General features: G+C 44.4%; 1 protein-coding gene across 1 annotated transcript in view; it reads right to left on the bottom strand.

Moving 5' to 3' along the window:
• Positions 1-22608, bottom strand: part of AGBL1 (AGBL carboxypeptidase 1) — an 874683-nt gene that overhangs the window by 836578 nt on the left and 15497 nt on the right. The window contains exons 2-5 of the mRNA XM_068991508.1: positions 16311-16397; positions 13778-13924; positions 9250-9381; positions 3817-3910 (exon numbers count right to left, since the gene is read on the bottom strand). Of these exons, the coding sequence (XP_068847609.1) occupies positions 3817-3910; positions 9250-9381; positions 13778-13924; positions 16311-16397 (460 nt within the window). The remainder of the gene's footprint in view (positions 1-3816; positions 3911-9249; positions 9382-13777; positions 13925-16310; positions 16398-22608) is intronic.

Below are 22608 nucleotides of genomic sequence, written 5' to 3'. Positions count from 1 at the left end.
GATTAAAAATGGCTCAGAGTAAAGCGACGGTCAGGAGGAAACAGGTTCAAGCTGACACAAACCTATGGCCCTCAGACTCTGCCAGCACGGAGGGTATTTGGGAAGTGAGGGAGGCCTGGAGCAGCCACCTTCCCTGGGAGTGAGGGTTGGCAAGAGGCCACAGAGGGTGGCTCTTCTCTCTAGAAGGTGTGCAGTTTGTGCCTCTGTCGTAAATCTCACCCTGAGTACTATCTGGAGACAGGGTTTTATTGGAGGACAGCTGCATAACTAATTTTAGGTTTGCACTGGATAAATAGGGCAGGTTTAATCTCCAGGGCAGGGAGGAGTCACAGAAACAACGCTGAGCATCTGTTCTCGCTGAGGCATCTGAGAATAACTCTCCCGGAGCTTGCCAGCACTTGCAAGATGACCCTCAGTAGAGCTATTCAGACCCCCTGACATGTTCCTGCATCCCTGGAAGACGCTTTCAAAGCCCCAGGTTCTGGCATCCCAGTGGACTAGAGTCGAACCCACTGGGGCATGCCTTAGTTACTTTTTGGGACACGGAGTTCATGGGAGAAGGTGAGTGATGGCAGAAACCTCCCGCCTGCACGTTTGCCTCTAGCTTTGCTGACTGATCTGAAGCAGGCGGCCAAGTATCCAATAGCATTTATATTCCTAACGAGGAACAACATTAAAGCCCAGCAAAGCTTCTGAGATTTTTGGCATCTTCTTTCTTAATGCCCACAACAAACCTAGGAGGTAGGACTTGATATTCACACTTTGAGAAATGTGAGAGTTGAGTTAAGAAAGGATAAAGGGCCTGCCAAGGGATCAGCTAGAAGGAAGGCTGTAAGGTCTTCTGATTTTAGCACCTTTCTTCTTCTTATGCTGCTGGAGGCTGGAGGCAAGGCAGAAAATGAGGTAGCCTTAAGAAAGAATTCAAAAGCAGAGAGAACAGACCTTTTAGCCTTTGAGAGGAAATAGTCACTCAGCTGAAGAGAAAGGCTCCCCTATCATTAAGCAAATTGGTCCATGAGTTTAGAGGGTCACTGAAATTTAAACAAACTTTAAATGCTTATGATTGTCTTACCTATGGTGGTTTTACAAATCAAATGCTGGACAATGGTGGTTTAAGAGCAAAGGCTCATGTATCAGACAGGGTTTAAATTCCAGCTCTTTCACTTAAATCCCAGCATGTTACTTAATTTCTTTCAGCTTCCTTTTCATTTTTTTCCCCCTGTTAGAACTGGGGACAGTAATAGCACCTGCCTCTAAGAGGAAAGGATCAAGTGAGATAATGCATGCTAAGAGTTTAGCACAGGGCAGAGCACATAATAAACGCACGGCAATGACAGCTCTATTGAAATGGCTGGTGGAAAAGCCTCTCCTCTATGGAGGTTCGGTTTTAATCTGGCATTCGGATCAAGCAGGGAAATCATTTTGTCTTTTACAGAACAGACCAGAAATGCAGGAATATGCCAAGGTCCCCGAAAAGTCTGTGTCATTGGAAACATCCACGACTGTTAATCCCTGGGGCTACTTTCCCATTTTTCTATACACCTTGATTGGATCTATGCTTGAATTCTACTCCTTTTCCAGGAGGAAAAGAGCCATAGCGAGGGCAACTAGCATGAGTCTCTGAGAAGGGGGCTTCGGTGCTTTGTCGTTTACTCTCCATCCCCCAGTTTGATAGAAAACTATCAGGATCCCATAAAGGAGGGGCCTAGGGCCAAGAGAAGCCAGGGAGGACTCACCTAGAGAAGCTCTCTAAACAGCATGGTACCCGAGTGAGCACTGAGGGATACTGGTATGTGGGTGGGCCCAAGAGATGCTGCTAGATTTTCACATGATATAGGATAAGTACCAAATATCTTTGAGCTGTCAAAGAGAGGCATGGAGACAACAGCAGTTTAGAAGAGTCCTGGAGGGGCCTTCCTTGGTTGTCCAATGGTTAAACCTTCACCTCCAAGTGCAGGGAAGGAAGCTCGATCCCTGATCGGGGAGCCAAGATCCCACATGTCACCCAGCCAAAAAATCAAAACAAAATAGAAGCAATATAGCAACAATTTCAATAAAGACTTTAAAAATGGTCCACATCAAAAGAAAAAAATAAAGCAATCTTTAAAAGGAAGGGGGGAAAATAGAAGAGTTCTGGTGAATAGGGCAAAAAGATACAGCTCATGGATTATTGACCAAAGGCCACATTAAGACCGCATATGTCAGCAGCAAAGGCTTACAAACCACGATAAAAACCGAAATATCCAAATCAAACATATTCAAATTGAATAATGAAGTTTAAGAGGGAAATAAAATGTATTCAATAATTACAGAGAAATCAAGAAAGTTAATTTTTTGTCACTGAGCTTGTGACTCTGAAGATTTGTACTTAACTAAACGAGGATCCTTTGATAGAATTTAGTTGAATTTCATTTTGCAATACATTTGCACTTCAGAGAGTTTTCAAATGAGGTACGTGTAACACAGACTCCCAAAAAAGAGGTGGTCTCCAAACAAAAATGGATCCCTAGCCAAATCAGTTTTGGAAAAGGGTATACACTACCTGGAAGCTTCCCTGGTGACTCAGTGGTAAAGAATCTGCCTGCCAATACAGGAGACTTGGGTTTGATCCTTGGGTTGGGAAGATCCCCTGGAGAAGGAAATGGCACCCCTCTCCAGTATTCTTGCCTGGGAAATCCCATGGACAGAGGAGTCTGGGGGGCTACAATCCATGGGGTCACAAAGAGTCAGACAGGACTGAGCAACTAAAGAACAATGAATATGCTACATACTCATCTTGAATATTCTGAATTATGTGTTGGCTTTACAAAAGCTCTGAGAAGTCTTAGAGTAAGGAAATGTACCTAACTTGGTTTAACCCAGTACTTCTCAATATATTTGATGAGTAATTTTTTCTGACTGAGATATCATGCTTTTCACTCTAGGAATTGCTGGTGAAGAGAGATGCAGGTGAGAATGGATGATAATGGCATTAGTCTGGTGACCCAAGAGAAAAATAATCAGGTGGAAGATGAGCCGAAGATTGATGCTGGGATGCGGAAAATATCATGGCTGGGCATGGAAATGCTCCTTTGCCAAACGACCCCATATATCTTGGAAATTGGCTGAATTTTTTCTAATATTCTTTCAAGGTCCTTGCTGAGTCACTCCCATAAATGATGGATCTTAATAGTTCTGAATATCTCTAAAGCTGGCGTGTCTGGCCATCTCCCTTTTTTTAGTTTGTGATTCACTCCACTCCAGCAGGCAGGACCAGGGAGAACAGGCAGAGTTTCACTTTCCAATCATAAAAGCACATCTCAAAGCTAGCACGCAACCAGAATTTCATATTGGAGATTTAACTGGCCATCTCTTCAGAGACCCTGAGAACATCTCATTTCCCTGTCTTTTCTGGACTGTCTTTAGAGGGCTGTACTCATTATGGTAGAGTTGCTGTGATTAAAAGAGATACCTGAAGGCTTCAGGTTAAAAAAGAAAAAAGAAGGACTTTTGAGTCAGACAGATCAGGCTGAATTCAAATCCCAACTCTGCCTTTTCCTGGCATTGTGATCTTAGGGACTCTCTCACATTTGAGTTTCCTCATCTGAGAATGAGGATGGTGTTATACCCATTATATCATATCTATTCAGGTTTGTCGTGACAATCAGAGGAAGTGGTGCATGGGTGGATGGGAGTTGACACAGGATAAGGTCACTGTACCATATCTAAGGCAGACATAGTAGCTATGTCAACCATTCACCATGCGAATATCTTTGGGACCATCCCCATCTCTGTATCTACTCAAAGAGGGAAAAAGTACTAAAAAGTGCTCAGTACCTGATTACTTGGGTGTGCTTCTGGGTGTGAGGGGTGATGACCTTGAGAACCAGTTCCATCGCTCCGTTAATTCCCAACATGGCTCCTGTGGTGACTGAGAAAAACCAAAGCACACTAGTTATTGACCCATCTGAACCAAGCATTATTTTCAGCATCACAGACTGAGCCTAAAAGAAAGATGAGGTCCATTACCTTTCCTGCCAAAGGCAACTTAAAAGTAGAGAAAGTCTATGGCCTTTCATCCCTGGCTTGGAAGTTAAAGATACCTGAAAAGCACACATTATCTTCTCATACTATCTTTTTCTCAAGCCATGAAATTATGTTTTTCATTTTCCGGTGGCCCATTGCCCTACACCATTGTATTCAGAGGGGCGGGCAGTATAGTTACCTTACAATGTGTGTTGGTTTCTACCATACAGCAAAGTGAATCAGCCACACATATACATATATCCTCCGTTCCCTGGACTTCCTTCCCATCTAGGTTATCACAGACGATTGAGCAGAGTTCCCTGTGCTGTACTGTCACTTTTCATTAGGTATCTGTCTTATACATAGTAGTGTATATATGCCACCCCCTTTTCCTCCTTGGTATCCAGACTGAAGTAACTCAAAATGAGAAAAAACAAATCTTGTGTATTAATGCACATAAGTGAAATCCATTGTATTTTTAATCAGAATAGTCAAGGTAATTGCTGAGCAGAAGATTTCTCTTTAAGTAGACCTTTGGCTTTCTGGCAACTTCAGATCAAGCTGTTTCACCCACTACCAACTTCCCATATGACACATATATGCATGCACACACAGACAAAATGACATTCACACGTGCGTGCGCACACACACACACACACACAGTCAGCATCTTAAGAAACAGTTTCTTGGATACATTTTACTGTTTGGGGAATTTACAGTGAAGAAAAGTCATAAGTGGTTGGGTTAACGGTGAGTACAACTTGAATTCACTTCTTTAAAACTTTAAGGAACAACTTAAGAAAAAAGATAGCAGCCTTTCTGTTCCATGCCAAATCCAAGTTCTCTTACTTTTGCATTTGGATCTCCCAACACTGAGGCTATGGCTTGACTATGCTTCTATCCATTAGTTGGTCCTGCTTAGAGGTAATTACCAGAAATCTTTGCCTTTTTGTCCAAGTGGATGGTTAGAGAAACATAGTAAGAGATCTGAATGACAGAAAGAGACTCAAAGGGGCATCTGGTCAACCTGGCAGCTTCAGGTAAGTACTTTGGATACAAAACCTCTGGATGCCACTCTCATCTCCAATGCTGCTCCAGCTTCTCCACAATATCCCCAGCACCCGACTCCACTCAGCTCACTTTAGGAAGAGCTCTGGTCACATCAAAAAATAAGAGGAATCCACAGGATACAAAATGGAATCAGTTTGGCTGGGGGCAAAATGTTCAGTTAGGAGAAGGAAAGAAGGTTATCTTCCAAGGTGTGACTTTTTTTTTTTTTTCCTTTTAATGCACTGTTGTAGTGAAACAGAGCAGGATCCTATGGTCCTTGCCGTGCCCCCGCCCCCACCACTCTTCTGTCTATGGAAAAACTTTAACCAAAAAAAATTTAATCAGAAACGTGAGAAAATGCAGAAGCAAAGTAAAGCTATCAAAAGAAACCAAATAATAACAGTTCAGTCAATAAGCAAAGTCAAGGGCTTTTTGTTCCTTCTCAAGAGCTAGTGATAATACACTGAGCCATATCCTGTAAGCTATCTTGTAGATGCTGAAATTCCCACCGGGTGGAAGAAGTTAAGTGCATGATGAACAGACTGTAGCCATGACACAAGCTGCCACAATTCCCAGAGCTGGCCTCAAAGAAATGGAAACAAACTGAACCTGGAACTAAAGATTAGCTGTACTTAAAACAATCAAGGTGACACTGGTGGGACCGCTGATGACCAGTTTCAAGAGGGCTGTTAGAGCCTACCGTGCTGTTTCTGCATGTAGCCCCCTCCCTCAGCCTATAAAAGCTCTTGACCCCTGATTGTCGGGGTGCTAGGTGTGGAGGAGGGCACGGAGTCGATCGTTGGACTGGCATCTACCCTCCCCCTCTGCTTGCCAGCATCCAAAATAAAGCAAACTTTCCTTCCCCCCAACCTGGTCTCTTTAATGGCTTTCGAGTGGCAAGCAGCTGGACCCCATTTTCAGTAACATACTAAAACAGAGACCTTGGAATGCCTTGTGCCTGGGGCCAGCTTTGTTCCAGGAAATATGAATGGTAGCAAGGGGGTCATGGAGAAGCAGAGAGAGAGAATCAAGGGAGGCTTATCCTGGCTTGCTCCAAGCCTCAGGAAAGGAGAAAAAATGGAAAACTGGAGTCTCTTATATAGTTCATCCCAGTACAGTCCACCAGAGAGACTGGGGCTGATGTCTCAGTTACTACAAGAAGTGTGTATTCCTGGAACTTCCACTATGCATCCATTCCTCCTGAGGCTAGTACAGGCAGCCATTGCCTGGATCAAAATTCAAGAATTTGGCGTCCAAGTTCTGTCCATCAATCTTCCGCTCCCATGGCTACTCAGCCTTTCCTTCTAAATTGGGAAAACATGCTGGAATAAACTCCTGGCAAATAATTCAGCAAAACTCTAGTATTAAGTACAGTTAGGGAGGAAGTAGTTTTAAGAACGTGAATTCTAGCATGGAAGGCTTTCAACTTGGAATTGGGAGAGAATAACAATAAAAAAATCCTCACTAATTTCTTCCATGCTGGATGACTGCCCAAGGTTAGACCTCTGGCAGGTCTATATACATCCACATTGGCCATGTGAAAGATGCTGAAGGGTGTGCTGGCTGTCAGAGAGCCATTCTGGTTCCAGCCAACTTCTTTTGCAGATAGGAACTGTTTAGAAAACTTGCTGGAACATTTGCTAGTGGCTAACAATTCACCAAAGAGACAGAAACCCATGGGCTTCATGAACTCTGCTTCCCTCTCATCAGTAAAGTTAATGTGTAGAGACTGATCATATATTTTTAAAATATCTCATGAAATAGTTTGTATAATAAATGTTGTCTTGGAATAGGAGACAAATGGCCACTTCTTCATATCCATAGGCAAATCTCTGCATTTTTCAGAGCTCCCTGCTGAAGGAATTCTTCAAGATCTCTATAATCAATGTATATAATGAGAGTAGGCTATTCAGTGTAACTATTCTTTACAACAGTGGTCCCCAAACTTTTCAGAACAGGATACCAATTTTGTGGAAGATAATTTTTCTACAGACTGGAGTGGGGGATGGTTTGGGGATGATTCAAGTGCATTACATTTATTGTGCACTTTATTTCTATTATTATTACGTCAGCTCCACCTCAGATCATCAGGCATTAGATCCCAGAGGGTGGGAACCCCTGCTACAAAACCAAAATAAGATATCTCAAATCTCATGCTGCTGGCAAGCTCAAAATGGGAATGGCATACCTTCTGCCTACTCATCAATAACAGTTGTCCTTTATGCAAAGCCACAGCCTCTCACTTAGAATTTCCTTTTTTAAGAAATTGATTCAGATATATTCTTTTAACCTCTCTGAAATATTGTCTGATTATCTGGTCAACATATATGAGTGTGAATGGAGATTCTGCCTGTGAACATGGAGTCAAGCATCTATCTCATTTTTCCCTAGAAATATTGTCTTTTGATGGGTCCTCCATGCTTATTCACTTCCAAGGTGTTTCAGTGGTAAGATGAGAGTTCAATCCTTGGGTCAGGAAGATCTTCTGGAGTAGGAAATAGCAATGCAATCTGGTACTCTTGCCTGGAGAATTCCATGGACAGAAGAGCCTGGTGGGTCACAGTCCAAAGGGTCGGACATAACTGAGCAACTGAGCACACACACAAGTACACACACACACACAAGTACACACACACACCACGCTTATTCATGAAATTAACCAATAAAACATGTCCCTACTATTTTGGCAGTTCTGAGGATAGTTACAGAAAAGGTCACCTATTAATTCCCTGTATGGGCCTGCTTCCTATTATCTCATAGGACTGAGGGAAAACAGGAAAGCAGAGAAGAAAAACACTTACTTAGCGATGGTTATGTGATGAGCTTACCCACGAACATGATCTTACTCACTCATCCACCAAGTCTGTGAGGTCTTATTACAACTCTGACATTACAAAGGAAGAAACGGAGGTTAAACAAGTTAAGTGCCCATGTCATCTGACTCTTAAGAAATGAAATCAGAGTCAAGCTCAGGTCTTCTTGGCTCTAAGCTCACGTTCTTTCCTCTAGAGAGTATTATATCTAAATAATTGCCACTTTCTTTCTGCAGGAAAGGAGCTTAGAAAAGAGAAATAAAAGTCTATGTTCATTATACTGAAATAGGTGGTACAGAATATAATCTATTATTAAGAACTGTCTCCGTGCGGAGAGTAGAATAAACATGACTTTTACAGTTAGAAACTCAGCCCTCGTGACTTATCTGTATGAACTCAAGCAATTTCTTCACTCTCCTAAGCCTCCTTTTCTTCTTCTTAGCTATCAAACGCTAAGTCTACATACAGGATTGTTATGATACTCAGGAATAATCCAAATTAGGAGATGGCAAATAACATCAACACTTCTGCTATGATATATCAAATTACCTGAAGGACCATTTTAAGGCCCATTGGGAGATAAACTTGGGTAAAGGATGTCATGATCCATGTGTGACTTCAGGGACATAGTGGAAAGATTTGTGATGTGAGGCCTGCTCTTGACAGCTGTAACACATTGCACTGTGCCTTGGATATAAGGACTCAATAAAGTCTGCCTTCCCCTGGAATAGGTCTTTTTCACCTTGTAGTACTGACAGAGAGATGTAGAGTGCTAAAATGAGTAGCTCCCAAGGGAAAACATTATGGACCTCTAATTTCAAGAACTGATTCAAGAGTTCTCCATGGACACTGACATAGAGAACAAATTTATGAACACAGGGTGCGGGGTACAGGGGAGGAGAGGGTGGCATGTATGCAGAGAGTAACATAGAAACATACATCACCATATGTAAAATAGATAGCCAATGGAATTTGCTGTGTGTCTCAGGGAACTCAAACCAGGGCTCTGAAACAGCCTAGAGGGGTGGGATGGAAGGGAGGTGGGAGGGAGGTTCAAGAGGGAGGGGACATATGTATACCTAATGACTGATTCACGCTGATGTTTGGCAGAAACCAACACACTACTGTAAAGCAATTATCCTTGAATTAAAAATAAATAAAAGGGGGAAAAAAGAGTTTTCACAACTGAGGAGGAGACAAAGAAATCACTTCTCACCTCTACAGTCTCTAGAATGTGAGGTTCCTCACGGTTTATTTGTCTTGTTGGAATTACATCTGTCCTCCCCCCAAGCCCTCCTTCCAACCATGCTCCCAAATGGCTTCCAGGTGCTCCAGCCCAGATCTGGAAGCCACCCCAGAGAGCCACAGTTGAGTTGCTTACCACTAGAGGCGAACACACGCAGAGCCCAGAGACAGTGGAGGAGGTTCTGGCTGTGACACAGGTTTTTCCTGGCCAGAATCAATGTCACATCAAGTGCTTCCAATTCCAGTGCTTTCTGTCCAAACTTTTTATCTGTGAACACACATCACTCCATCTTAGTCGTGTTGCACATCAATTCTGACAGTTGTATACTATGTGAGAGAGAAGACAGCAAAGATGGTGGAGGGAAGAGGATTGGCATGGCAATGAGACTTTTCAGATCTAGTAGAAAATGCTAATAAATACGTCTTCATTAGAACCAGATGGCTCAAAAGAGCCCATCAAGGGCACTCATACGGTCCATTATTCTTCAAGTATTATTTACATGCAGCCTTGCGGGTTGTATGACTCTTATCCCCTGTATGTAAGAATGCTTCTGGTTGTTCTCAAACATGAGCTAGATGTTAGTTGGGCATAAATTTATTTCTCTAAGACAGTTTTAGAATCAAGGATACTTAAGTGACATAACGTGGGCTTCCCTGGTGGCTCAGTGGTGAAGAATCTGCCTGCATTGCAGAAGATGTGGGTTTGAGCCCCAGGTTGGGAAGATTCCCTGGAGAAGGAAATGGCACCCACTCCAGTATTCTTGCCTGGAGAATCCCCATGGACAGAGGAGCCCAGCAGGCTACAATCCAGGGAGTTGCAAAGAGTTGGACACAACTTAGCAACTAAACAACAAGTTACATAAATTCAATTGTAGTATGTGGACCTTGATTGGATCCTTCCCTGAGGATGTCTGTAAAAGGCATGCTGAGAACATTTTAGAGAAACTGGAATGAATATAAATGTGCATGTCTTGTTAATTCGCTAGATTTGTGATTATGGTATTGTGATTATATAAGAAAATGTCTCTCTTCAAAAAATTCACTCAGAAGTGTTTAGGAGTAAAATGCTATCTCTAATTTTCCTTAGAACATTCCAAACAAAAATAAATAGGTTAAGGAAATATGATAAAATGTTAACAATGGTTCAATCTGAGTGACAGGTATATAAGAGGTCTTCATTCTATATGATAAAGGACTTTAAAATAAGAAGTGAAAACATAATTTCGGAAAATAAAATTTTCTCCCCAGATTTCTTGAAAATATTGATCAAAATAAATCTGATATTCAGACTTGTGGGTGAGTCATCATTATTTTAATAATAATGAACAAGCATAAGAAATAAATAGAAAGTACTTTTTATTCTATGCTCTTGGTTTTCACAGGATAACAAATGACTATACCACCCGTCACATTTATCTCTGTCCTTTCCAAAGTGCAATGCCCAAATCATGTTTATGTTAGCAAGAATACAGTCACTATCAGATTCATCACAGATAGAAATGAGTAAAACAGGTAACATCCTACACCTCAATTACCAGTATTTATCTCTGGACCAAAGGACACCAGGCAAAGAGACTGTGACTGAACTCATATGGCCCATCCCCTTTATCAGAAGAGAAAGATATCTGTCCAGCTCCATTCATGAGCAGCCAACCTCATTGCTGTTCTGTTCAGCTCAGCCCCTGACAGCGTGAATGCTAACATCTAGGATTACAGTCTTTGATGGCAGAAGGTGTGGTGATGTAATTATGGCAATGGTAGTATTGGGGTCTATAACTTGAAAATCACTTCCCTGGTTCATCTCTTTCTCCTATAAAACCTACATGACTCTTATTTGTCAAGCCTCTGACCCTACATTCTAAGCAGGCGACATACAACCTTGCTTAATCCTTACAGCAAGTGACCCAAGAATTATATACTGAGACCCATTTTGTCGATGAGAGCCCAATGGTAACTTGCCCAAGGTCACACTGCTAATAAGCATCAAGCCAGGGCTTCCCTGGTGGTTTAGATGGTAAAGAATCCACTTCAAATGCAGGAGATCCAGGTTCAATCCCTGGATCAGAAAGATTCCCAGGAGAAGAGAGTGGCAACTCACTCCAGTATTCTTTCCTGGAGGATTCCATGGACAGAGGAACCTGGCAGGCTATAATCCATGGGGTCACAAGAGCCAGACCCGACAAACGACTAACGCTTTCACTTTCAAGCCTAAAACCCAAGTCTGAGTCCCCAGCCTCTGCCATTTAGGGTGTACATCATATTAATTCTGTCTTCCTGTAGTTCACTTAGCCCACTCTTGGTTTCATTCACTTCTTATCATCCTTCAAGATTAGGCTCAAATGTTACCTCTCTCTGTCTACACCGTCTTAGAGGAACATCACCCTTTCTTTTCCTTCCAGTTACTACCTAGGTAATTATCACCATCTGCTATTATCTAGCTAATTATGTACTTTCTGCCCTTCCCCTCTTGAATGTAAATCCCACAAGAGCAGACCCCCTTATCTGTCTTGGTGACAGTGGGATTCCTGTGTGCCTAGAACAGTGCACAGCCCCGGGAGATATGCAGTAAATATCTGCTGAGTCATCAGTGGGTGAATTCTATGTGTTTTGTCTGGAACATGATCCTGCAGGTGCTGGCTGATGCCTGGGTCTCAGTCATTGTTTGTGAAATGTTGAAGGGACTCAAAGCAGAGTTCGAAACGTTGAAAGGAAAGAGTACCCCCAGAGCCCTGTGCCTTCAGCGGCTGCTGCCTTCACAGCATTCAGAGGAGCTGAGCTTCTTGACTGTGGTCTGCGTAAAGTGTTGTGTTAGTCGCTCAGTCGTGTCTGACTCTTTGTGACCCCACAGACTGTCGCCCGCCAGGCTCCTCCGTCCATGGAATTCTCTAGGCAAGAATACTGGAGTGGGTAGCCATTCCCTTCTCCGGGGGATCTTCCCGACCCGACCCACAGATCGAACCCGTCTCCTGCATTGCAGGCAGATTCTTTACCATCTGAGCCACCAGGGACGCCCTGTGGTCTAAGACTGCACACATAGATCCTAACTGTTATGACTAATTTGTAACATTTACATGCAGCCTGGGTGCCTAGGCTTTTTCAAAAGGTCCTAAGGTTTTAGGGAGGTGTTTCAGGGTCTTCCATGTGGAAATAGAAATGGGTGTGGAGCATAAGTGGAAACAATTCTAAACCCCCATCTCCTCTTCAACCAGGGAAGCACCATTTCTATATGACTTATTTGGGTTTCTCTTGTAGCTCAGTTGGTAAAGAATCTGCCTGCAGTGCAGGAGACCTGGGTTCAATCTCTGGGTTGGGAAGATCCCCTGGAGAAGGAAATGGAAAACCACTTCAGAATCCCTGCCTGGAAAATCCCATGGACAGAGGACCCTGGTGGGCTGCAGTCCATGGGGTCACAAAGAGTTGGGCCCAACTGAGCAACTAACAGTATACACTATATCACTAGTGAGTTGAAAACTGTCCTTCCAGGAAAGGAGGGGTGGGATGAATTGGGAGATTGGGATTAACGTATATATGCTATTGATGCTATGTAAAAAATAGATTATAATGAGAACCTACTGTGCAACACAGGGAACTCTACTCAATGCTCTGTGGTGACCTAAATGGGAAGGTAAGCCAAAAAAGAGGCGATATCTGTATACATATAGCTAATTCACTTTGCTACAGAGCAGAAACTAACACAACATCGTAAAACAACTATATTCCAATAAAAAATTGTTTTAAGCAATGACTTAGTTGTGTCCAACTATTTGCCACCCCATGGACTGTAGCCCACCAGGCTCCTCTGTCTATGGAATTCTCTAGGCAAGAATGTTGGAGCAGGTTGCCATTTCCTTCTTCAGGGGATCTTCTCAACCCAGGGATTGAACACCAATATCCTGGATTGCAGGCAGATTCTTTACTGTCTGAGGCACCAGGGAAGTCCTTAGTAAACTTAACAAATGATAAAAAAAAAAATTTTAATGAAAAAAAAATAAATAACTGGCTCCCCAAAAGTCATGTCTGCCTGGAACTTCAGAATGTTATGTTATTTGGAAACAGTCTAAGTAAGGTCGTACATATTTGAGTATGCCCTAAACACAGTAAGGATTTAGGGAGGGCTTCTTTGGTGGTCCAGCGGTTAAGAATCTGCCTGCCAATGTGAGAGGCATGGGTTTGATCCCTGCTGCAGGAAGATTCCACATACCACGGAGCAACTAAGCCCATGCCCCACAACCACTGAGCCCAAGCACCTACCGCCCATGCTCTGCAACAAGAAAAGCCACCGCAAGGAGACGCCCATGCACTGTAACTGCTGAATAGCCCCCTCTTGCTGCAACTAGAGGAAAAAACCTGCACAGCACAAAGACCCAGAGCAGCCAAAAATAAATAAATACAGTTTTTAAATACAGTGACTGAAAACCTCCATGGAATAGCTCCCCTCCATCCTCCATACGTCTCACGCCCCAAGTAGTCCACTTCTGCTCTGGGTCCGGTCCTGAGCCCCCAGGTACCTGGGATGTGCTCGCCTGTGGGGCTGGTCCTGCCATCATCGCCGAGGCTCTAGAACTGCCTCCTCTCTGTTCTCCCATAAAAGCTTCCCCAGTCATTCCCATGATAACATCCCCAGATACCCTTCCAGCCATCCTTGGGTCTGGGGGCGTGGGTACCTCGGAGGCCAACTTTGGCCAGCAGCCGGAAGAGCGGCAGGAGGATGACATAGTCTGGAGAGGCCGTCCTGGCCGTGTCCACCAGGGTCCACAGTAGGGCTTCACTCCCACCCTTGCTGATCATGTAGCGGATCCTCCGGTCTGTGCCTGAGGGGGTGAGCAGAGGGGCCCTGAGTCTCACGTAACTACCCTCCTGTCCTTGGAGCAGGAAGCAGATCTCACAGCTAGAGAATGAGCAAGCGTTGACTCATCTCATCTCAGAGACAGTAAGTGTAGAGTTCATGAAGCATCTTGTGTAAAGTTGTGCTATTAGGTAAGGGGCCAGGGGTAGGGGTTAGGGGTGAGAAACGGAGAAATAATAAAATATTTGAGAACTTGCAGCAGATATAATAAACAGAGCCTAAACTCTACTTTCCTAAGACTCTATGAAGTCTCAATGTATGTGGGTACTGGTGTTTCATGCATTTGTTGATGTTGTTTAGTCACTAAGTTGTGTCCTACTCTTTGCAACCTCATGGACAATAGCCTCCGAGGCTCCTCTGCCTGTGGGGATACTCCATGCAAGAATACTGGAGTGGGTTGCCATTTCCTTCTCCAGAGCATCTTCCCAACCCAGGAATCAAACTCATGTCTCATGCGTCTCCTGCATTGGCAGACAAATTGTTTACCACTGAGCCACCTGGAAAGCCTCGTATCACATGCAAAGAAATATGCATGTAGGCTGATGTATAAAGTTATGGCCAACCTAGACAGCATATTAAAAAGCAGAGACATTACTTTGCCAACAAAGGTCCATCTAATCAAGGTATGGTTTTTCCAGTAGTCATGTATGGATATGAGTTGGACTATAAAGAAAGCTGAGCACCAAAGAATTGATGCTTTTGAACTGTGGTGTTGGAAAAGACTCTTGAGAGTCCCTTGGGCTGCAAGGAGATCCAACCAGTCCATTCTAAAGATCAGTCCTGGGTGTTCATTGGAGGGACTGATGTTGAAGCTGAAACTCCAGTACTTTGACCACCTGATGCGGAGAGCTGACTCATTTGAAAAGACCCTGATGCTGGGAAAGATTGAGGGCAGGAGGAGAAGGGGACAACAGAGCATGGGATGGTTGGATGGCATCACCGACACAATGGACATGGGTTTGGGTGAACTCCAGGAGTTGGTGATGGACAGGGAGGCCTGGAGTGCTGCAGTTCATGGGGTCACAAAGAGTCGGACACGACTGAGCAATTGAACTGAACTGATAATCATATACTTGATTAAAGTGAGAATATCAGTATCCCTCAGCTATTAGGTTTAAATCATCTCTTAATATAAGAAGGTTTAGTTTGATGGCTTATCTAGAATAATTTCATGAGTGGTATTAATGATTATTTTGTGCTGGCCTTCAGTTGTGAGGTACATATGGAAACAAGCAGAGTAATCCTTTGAGAAACAAACACCTAATCATATATCTAGGGAGTTTTGAAGAAGGTCTGGACTAAGGTAAAATATGTTGGTCTTTCTACCTTAGAGTAGTTTTAAAGAGGGACCTCCCCCATCTTACCCCAGGATAAGCCCAAAGGCAGCAGTTACGTTTCAACTTGGAAGGGGACTCACATGATTCTCTACACACTTGAACCAATGTGGTCAACAGGGTGGGAGATTATAATCAAAGAAGACTCTGATTTTTCATCCTCTACTAAAGGAGCAATAATCAGTAACTATTTCAGAAGGAGAACTCTCGTTTCATTCTAAGAGTTCCAGACACCACTGGACAAACCAAAGGCAGAACTATCCCAGAGAACAAATGGGCTTCACCTCCAGAGGGCACCTGATGCAGAAGAAATGTCACCCCGCCACTGGAGCACAGCACAGCCTGAGGGTAAACCTCGATATGAGCGGGCCCTTCCTTCTGAAGCTGTAGCCTGAGGGTCTGGGGCTTTGGAGCGACATTCTTTGTGGCATTTCTATTTGGTATGAATATGTCTTTCTAATGCAACGTGGCTGGCTTCATAGAAGAGAAAGCTAAGTGAATGCTGGAATGCTCAAGAAGCTGTGTTTTCCAAGAACTTCAGGTGGAAAAGAGCTGGTAGAGGTGGGACCCAGTTAACTCAGTTGATGCCACCATAGTGACTTCTGCCCACTTATCCCTCAAAATGTGATGGCTGACCACACCGCTAAGTCTAGCTCCTGCCTCGTCTTCCTGTCTCCACTTGACTTACATAAGAGAGCTGCCGACACCTGGCTCTCTAAATGGGCCATGATGAGGGAAGATGGGGAGGCGAGAGGTCAAACCACTGAGGGCTGGAGGTCCTTGGCCCCAGAGATGAGATGTCACAGAATAGCCACCCAGAGTCTAAATGCCTCCTAAATTTGGGCCACTGTAGGGCAGGTGACTTGATTGAAAAGCCCAAAGTACATCCATCTTATGGTGATTTTGTCTTGCACAGCAAACTTGGATCAAACCCCAGGCCACACAGTTTCCTGGGAGACACGGCATCTGCATGCCCCCATGTCCGCCACGGGAGGAGTGAGGTCAGGACCTACTCACCGACCGAAAGCAGATCTCCGAGGAGCTGGAGGATGGCCAGGATGGACTCCCGGTCTAAGGAGCTCTGCAATGAAAGCAGATCGCCGTCTTTAAGAAGAAAGGTGAGGGTACAGCCAACTGTGGAGAACCGTATGGAGGGTCTCCATACAGTAGAACTACCATAAAACCTAGAAATCCTACTCCTGGGCATATATGCAGAAAAGATGAAAACCCTAATTTGAAATGATAAATGCATCCCAATGTTCACTGCAGCACTATTTATAACAGCCAGAAGCAACCTGAATGTCCATTGACAGATGAATCGCTAAATAAGATGCGGTGCGTGCCTGCGTGCTCAGCCGCTTCAGTCGTGGCTGACTCTTTGCGACCCTATGGACTTTAGTCTGCCAGGCTTCTCTGTCTATGGGATTCTCCAGGCAAGAATACTGGAATGGGTTGCTATGCCCTCCTCCAAGGGATTTTCCCGACCCAGGGGTCAAACCTGCATCTCCCAAGTTGCCTACATTGCAGGCAGATTCTTTACCACTCAGCCACAGGGGAAGCCCAAAGATGTGATACATATATACAGTGGAATATCACTCAATCATTAAAAATAAAGAAATAAGGACATTTGTAGCAACATGGATGGACCTAGAGATTGTCATACTGAGTAAAATATGTCAGAGAAAGACAAAGACCATATGATATCACTTACATGTAGAACCTTTAAAAATGACACAGATAAACTTATTGACAAAACAGAAATAGAGTCACAGATATGGAAGACAAACTCATGGTTACCAAAGGGGAAAGGTGGGTGGGGAGAGGGAAACGGGAGTTTGGGGTTGACATGTACATACCACTATATATAAAACAGGTAATCAGCAAGGACCTACTGTATAGCACAGGGAACTCTACTCAATATTCTCTAATAACCTAAATGGGAAAACAATTTGAAAAAGAATAGATGCACGTGTATGTGTAACTGAATCACTTTGCCATATACCTAAAACTAACAGGACATTATAAACCAACTATGCATGCTAAATAGCTTCAGCCATGTCTGACTCTATGCAGCTCTATGGACTATAACTCACTAGGTTCCTCTGTCCATGGGATTCTCCAGGCAAGAATACTGGAGTGGGTTGCCATTCCCTCCTCTAGGGGATCTTCCCGACCCAGGGATCAAACCCACATCTCTTAAATCTCCCACATTGGCAGTTGAGTTCTTTACCACTAGCACCACCTGGGAAGCCCATACATCAACTATACTCTAAGCAGAAAATAAAACTTTTAAAAAGAAAGAAGGCAGAAGAAGGGAGGCGGCATGGTCAAGGGTATGCATGGGAACGGCAGCTTCCTTCTGCTGAGAAAGACTTTCTACAATAAGGAATGGCTGAAGGGAGACTCCCCTGGTGGTCTGATGGTTACGAACTCACCTTCCAGTGCCAGGGACTTGAATTAGATTCCTGGCCTGGGAACTAAGATCCCACATGCCTCAGGGCAACTACGCCCATGCACCACAACTAGACAGAGGACCCCCTGCCACAAGTAAGACCCACAGCCGAGCAGATAAATATTTTTTAAGAAAGAAATCGTGGCATGGTTGCTCCTTAAATAATAACTGGAGAGGACTCACTGAGTGAAGCATCTCAGGGGCTCTTCCTCCATATTTAGCCTTCAGAAACTAGCAACATCAGCAAAATGGGCAAAAGAAAACATTGATAGTTTAGGCAGAAAGGGCAAATGAAAAGGGGCTTTGTGGGCCAAGGTAGCAAAGCCTTCACTAATTTCAGGAGACTTAGATTATTGTTCAATCCAGGGCAGAGAGCAGAAACCAAAATCCACTAACATGTTCGGATGGAAAGACTTCCCTGACTCACAAGGATAAAGTTTTGTTTTCTTAAGAGACACCTGGGGTAACAACACATCTCGTGATATAGCTCTTCGGGATATTTGCAATCCTTGACACGCTCCCCTTTGTTACACGGGAGAGAACACCAAGACTCAGAAGGAGAGAGGACTTAATCAAGACCTCCGTGGTGATCCACAAAGCCAAACCAAGAGCATAGCCCAGGCCAGGCTCCCAAAAACCGGGCCAGTGTCATTGCACGGTAATATGCTAATTTTCTAGCTCTTAAGATCTTCTTTACCTATAAGTTGCAAGTTTGCACCCATAAATAGCACCTCTCCAAAGCCCCCACTCTCCAACCCTGGTAAGCATCACTCTATTACACTCTCTGTTACTGCAAGTTCGGCTTTTTAGATTCCATATGTCAGTGGAATCACACAGTACTCATCTTTCTCTGACTTATCTCACTGCACCTAATGCCTTCAAGGTCCATCTGCGTTGCTGCAAATGGCAGGATATTCTTTTTCTCGTGACTGAATAATATTCCACTGTATGTATATACATCTCCTTTATCCATTCATCTGTTGAAGGACACTTAGGTTGCTTCCATATCTTGGCTGTTATGAAAAATGCTACAGTGAATATGGGTGTGCAGATGTCTCTTCCAGATACTGCTTTCAAATCTTTTGAATATAAAGCCAGGAGTTTTATCTTACACCACTCACAAAAATTAACTCAAAATAGGTCAAAGACTTAAATCTAGGACTTGAAATCATGAAGCTCCCAAAGAAATCACAGGAGAAAAAAAAAATCTCTGACATTAGTGTTGGCAACATTTTCTTTGGTAAGACACCAAAAGCACCTGCAATGAGATTAAAATAAACAAGTGAGGCTCCATTAAGCTGAAGAGCTTTTGCACAACCAGGGAAACAATCAACAAAGAAAAGTCAACAGAATGGGAGGAAATACTCACATACGAGGGGCTTCCCTGGTGGCTCAGTGGTAAAGAACCCGCCTGCCAATGCAGGAGACACTGGGTCGATCCCTGGGTGGGGAAGATCCCCTGGAGGAGGGCATAGCAACCCACTCCAGTATTCTTACCTGAGAAATCCCATGGACAGAGAAGCCTGGGGGGCTATAGTCCATGGGGTCGTAAAGAGTTGGACATGACTTAATGGCTAAATAACAACAATTAAGCTTTTTTTTTTAATTTATTGGAGTATAGTTGCTTTACAATGTTGTGTTAGTTTCTGCTGTACAGCAAAGTGAATTAGCCATGCTGCTAAGTCGCTTCAGTCATGTCCAACTCTGTGAGACCCCATAGACGGCAGCCCACCAGGCTTCCGGTCCCTGGGATTCTCCAGGCAAGAGTACTGGAGTGGGTTGCCATTGCCTTCTCTGTATACATATATCCTCTCTTTTTTGGATTTCCTTCCCATTTAGGTCACCACTGAACACTGATAAGATACTATTGTAAAGGTATGCTTTTACACACCAAACAAGGCAAAAAAAAAAAAAAAAAAAGGCCCATTATGGACAAAATACCAAAACTTAATACTTTAACTCATCTTCCAGGTGTGCTGAGACACCTGGGGTTCCCTGGGCATTTGAGGTTTATACACTTACCAAGGAAAAGACTTGGATTTGCTCTGGGAGCTTCTCCACAGGGAGCTGAGCCTAAAGAAGGCAGCCTCAGCATCACTTTTCTGATGCCTCCCATCACAGCTGCCCTGGACACTGACAGAAGGCGTCACTCTGAGCCCCCTCCAACAGATGTCATGCACAGCTGTGCTCCCTGTCAGTGCTCCCTGTCCCCTCCCACCCTTTGGTCTCCCAAAATCTGGGAACAAGAACCAGGGATCAGGGAAGCCACCGACACATCATCCCAGGGAATTTGCCAGTCTTAGTAGGAAAGGTTCCCCCACATCTACGAACAGTACTCTGGACACCATCAGGTTGTCCTACAGTTCGTCTCCATCCTGACACTATCTACCCAGAGATAACATCAGATTCCAGAGGTTGAGGGGCCAGTCCTACAAGATCACCCACCCCCACTTCAGACTCCAGTGGCAAGTCCAGGTTGTGACCCTTCCTTCTGGCCAACATGCGTTATAAATCAGAGGTTCCAATGAGCCCCTCTAACTCAGGGTGTCAATCACAAATCTAGGTTGTTAATCTGTCCTTCCAGTTCACTGCTTATAAATTAAAGATTCCCATAATCGATCTCCTCCTTGGGTGTGATTAATTGGTTAAATCTTCTCCCTGAACTCAGAGAAACATTTCACTTTCTGGACTGCTAGTTTATTGTAAAACAATATAACTCAGGAACAGCCAGATGTAAGAGGTGCCCAGGGCAAGGTCTGGGGAACTGGCACAGAGCTCACACGCCTTCTCCGGGAGCATCGCTCTCCCGGCTCCTCCCCCTGTTCACCAACCTGGAAGCTCTCTAAACTTCATCTCTCAAGTTTCCTATTTTCTTTCTTTTTTAATTTTGGGGGCAAGGGCACATCCACAGTATGCGGGGTCTTAGTTTTCTGAACCCACGCCCCTGCCTTGAAACGTGGAGTCTTAACCCCTGGACTGCCAAGGTAGTTCCCCTGTCCTTATACGGTCTATAGATTCACCTTCTGGCTCTTCTACCTTCCCTGGAGGTAAAGGGCACTCGAGGTGGGCTGGGGAGCCAGAAGGTCAGACTGAAAGTCCCAACCCTCCAATCACATGGTCGGTTCTCCTGAGAGTCAGCTTTCCATCTGTAGCCAACCCATTAACTTAACAGAAGATGATTTTATTGCTCTCATCACTGAGGATACTCCAAGGGTTTGGGGAGCTCTGTGCCAGAAACAGGAGGAAGACCAAATATCTACTTCTTACTATAAATCACAAAATCTCTAGCCCTTTGAAAATGGACCCAAAGATGGCTCATGGTAAAAAAAAAAAAAACAAAGTCCCTTCTCCACAATGATGTGTCTGGATCCACCAGCAGAAACCCCCGTAACTGCTCTTCTTTCTGAAAAGAGGGAGGGGGATAAGCCATAAAAGCAAGGCTGGGCAATATCGTGTAACTTGGTATAAATGCAGGATTCATCAGTTAACTGTGAATCATGAGCAAAAAGGAAAATAAGAGAGGAAACAGGGTGATGAGAAAGGAGCAAAGAGAAAAGGGAGAGAGGAAAACCAATAAAGTGGAAACTGATTGAAGAGGGATAAAAAGATCCATGTTTAATTTCCTTTCATTCAATTATTCATGCATTCGTCCCACAAAGGCTCCCTGGAAATCATGTATGTTCCAGTCACTGGGCTGGGATACAAACAGATGGGAACACATTCAGCCTTCACAGGGCTCCAGGCCTGGCTGAAACGAACAGCTGGCAAATAGTTAGGACCCAAGATGGTTAAGGACTGTGACAAAGGTAAACAGGGATGCTAGAAGAATTCAGGGGTGGGGTGTGCAACCCAGCCAGGTCCATGAGTGATGCATCTGGGAAATTGGGCAGAAGTGGGGCAGGAGTGATGCTGAAAGCTCAGCTTCTCTGCACACCGGTGCTGAATCATATCTCAGAGACAAGTTTTGAGTGAAGTAGAAGAGGATAGATTTACTGCTTTGCCAGGCAAAGGGGGACACAGTAAGCTAATGCCCTCAAAACCATGTGTCCCCAGCTTGGGGAAGATAGTGAGGCATTTTATAACGGTTGTTCATAGAGGGTGTGATCAGCTCACGGGCATTCTTCTGATGGGCTGACAGTAAGGTAAGCAGGAGTCAGCATCAGCGGCCTTCGGGTCCAACCAGTCTGGGGTCTACATGCTTGTGGGCCACCTGTCATCACCAATCATTAGCTTCTCCCACCTGGAGGGGGTTTCAGTATCTGCGTGCATGCTAAGTCACTCAGTTATGTTCGACTCTCTGTGACCCTATGGACTGTAGCCTGCCAGGTTCCTCCGTCCATGGGATTCTCCAGGCAAGAATCCTGGAGTGGGTTGCCATTTCCTCCTCCAGGGGATCTTGCTGACTCGGGGATAGAACCCGCGTCTCTTACGTCTCTTGCATTGGCAGGCAGGTTCTTTACCACGAGTGCCACTTGGGAAGCTCTTCAGTATCTGCAAACAGCTCAAAGATATTGTTGTGTGTATCCCTTGATGGGGTAAAAGGGCCTTGCCCCAAGGTGGCTCTTGACTGTTTGTTTCTCCCTGGTCTCACATTCCCTCCTTTCCCTCATTAACAGCTGCTTGAATCTGTCCCTTGGAACACAGGGAAGGTCATGGAGGATAAATGAAGGCTGTTTCCTGTAATCAAAGAAATGGGAGACACAGTAAGGCCTTGTGCCTGGGAGCCCCACAGGGCCCTGCACCGTATCAAGGGGAATGTTCCAGCTGTGCCACAGCCCTACTTACTAGAGGGAAGCATGACAGAGTGTAGCAACCTTGGGGGATGAAGCTGCTTCCGGGATGAAGCTGCTTCCAGGATGAAGC

Source organism: Capricornis sumatraensis, chromosome 19, assembly GCF_032405125.1.
Source record: "Capricornis sumatraensis isolate serow.1 chromosome 19, serow.2, whole genome shotgun sequence".
Classification (NCBI taxonomy): domain Eukaryota; kingdom Metazoa; phylum Chordata; class Mammalia; order Artiodactyla; family Bovidae; genus Capricornis; species Capricornis sumatraensis.
The sequence above is the reverse complement of the archived record's forward strand: the minus strand, read 5'-3'. Positions and strand labels throughout refer to the sequence as shown.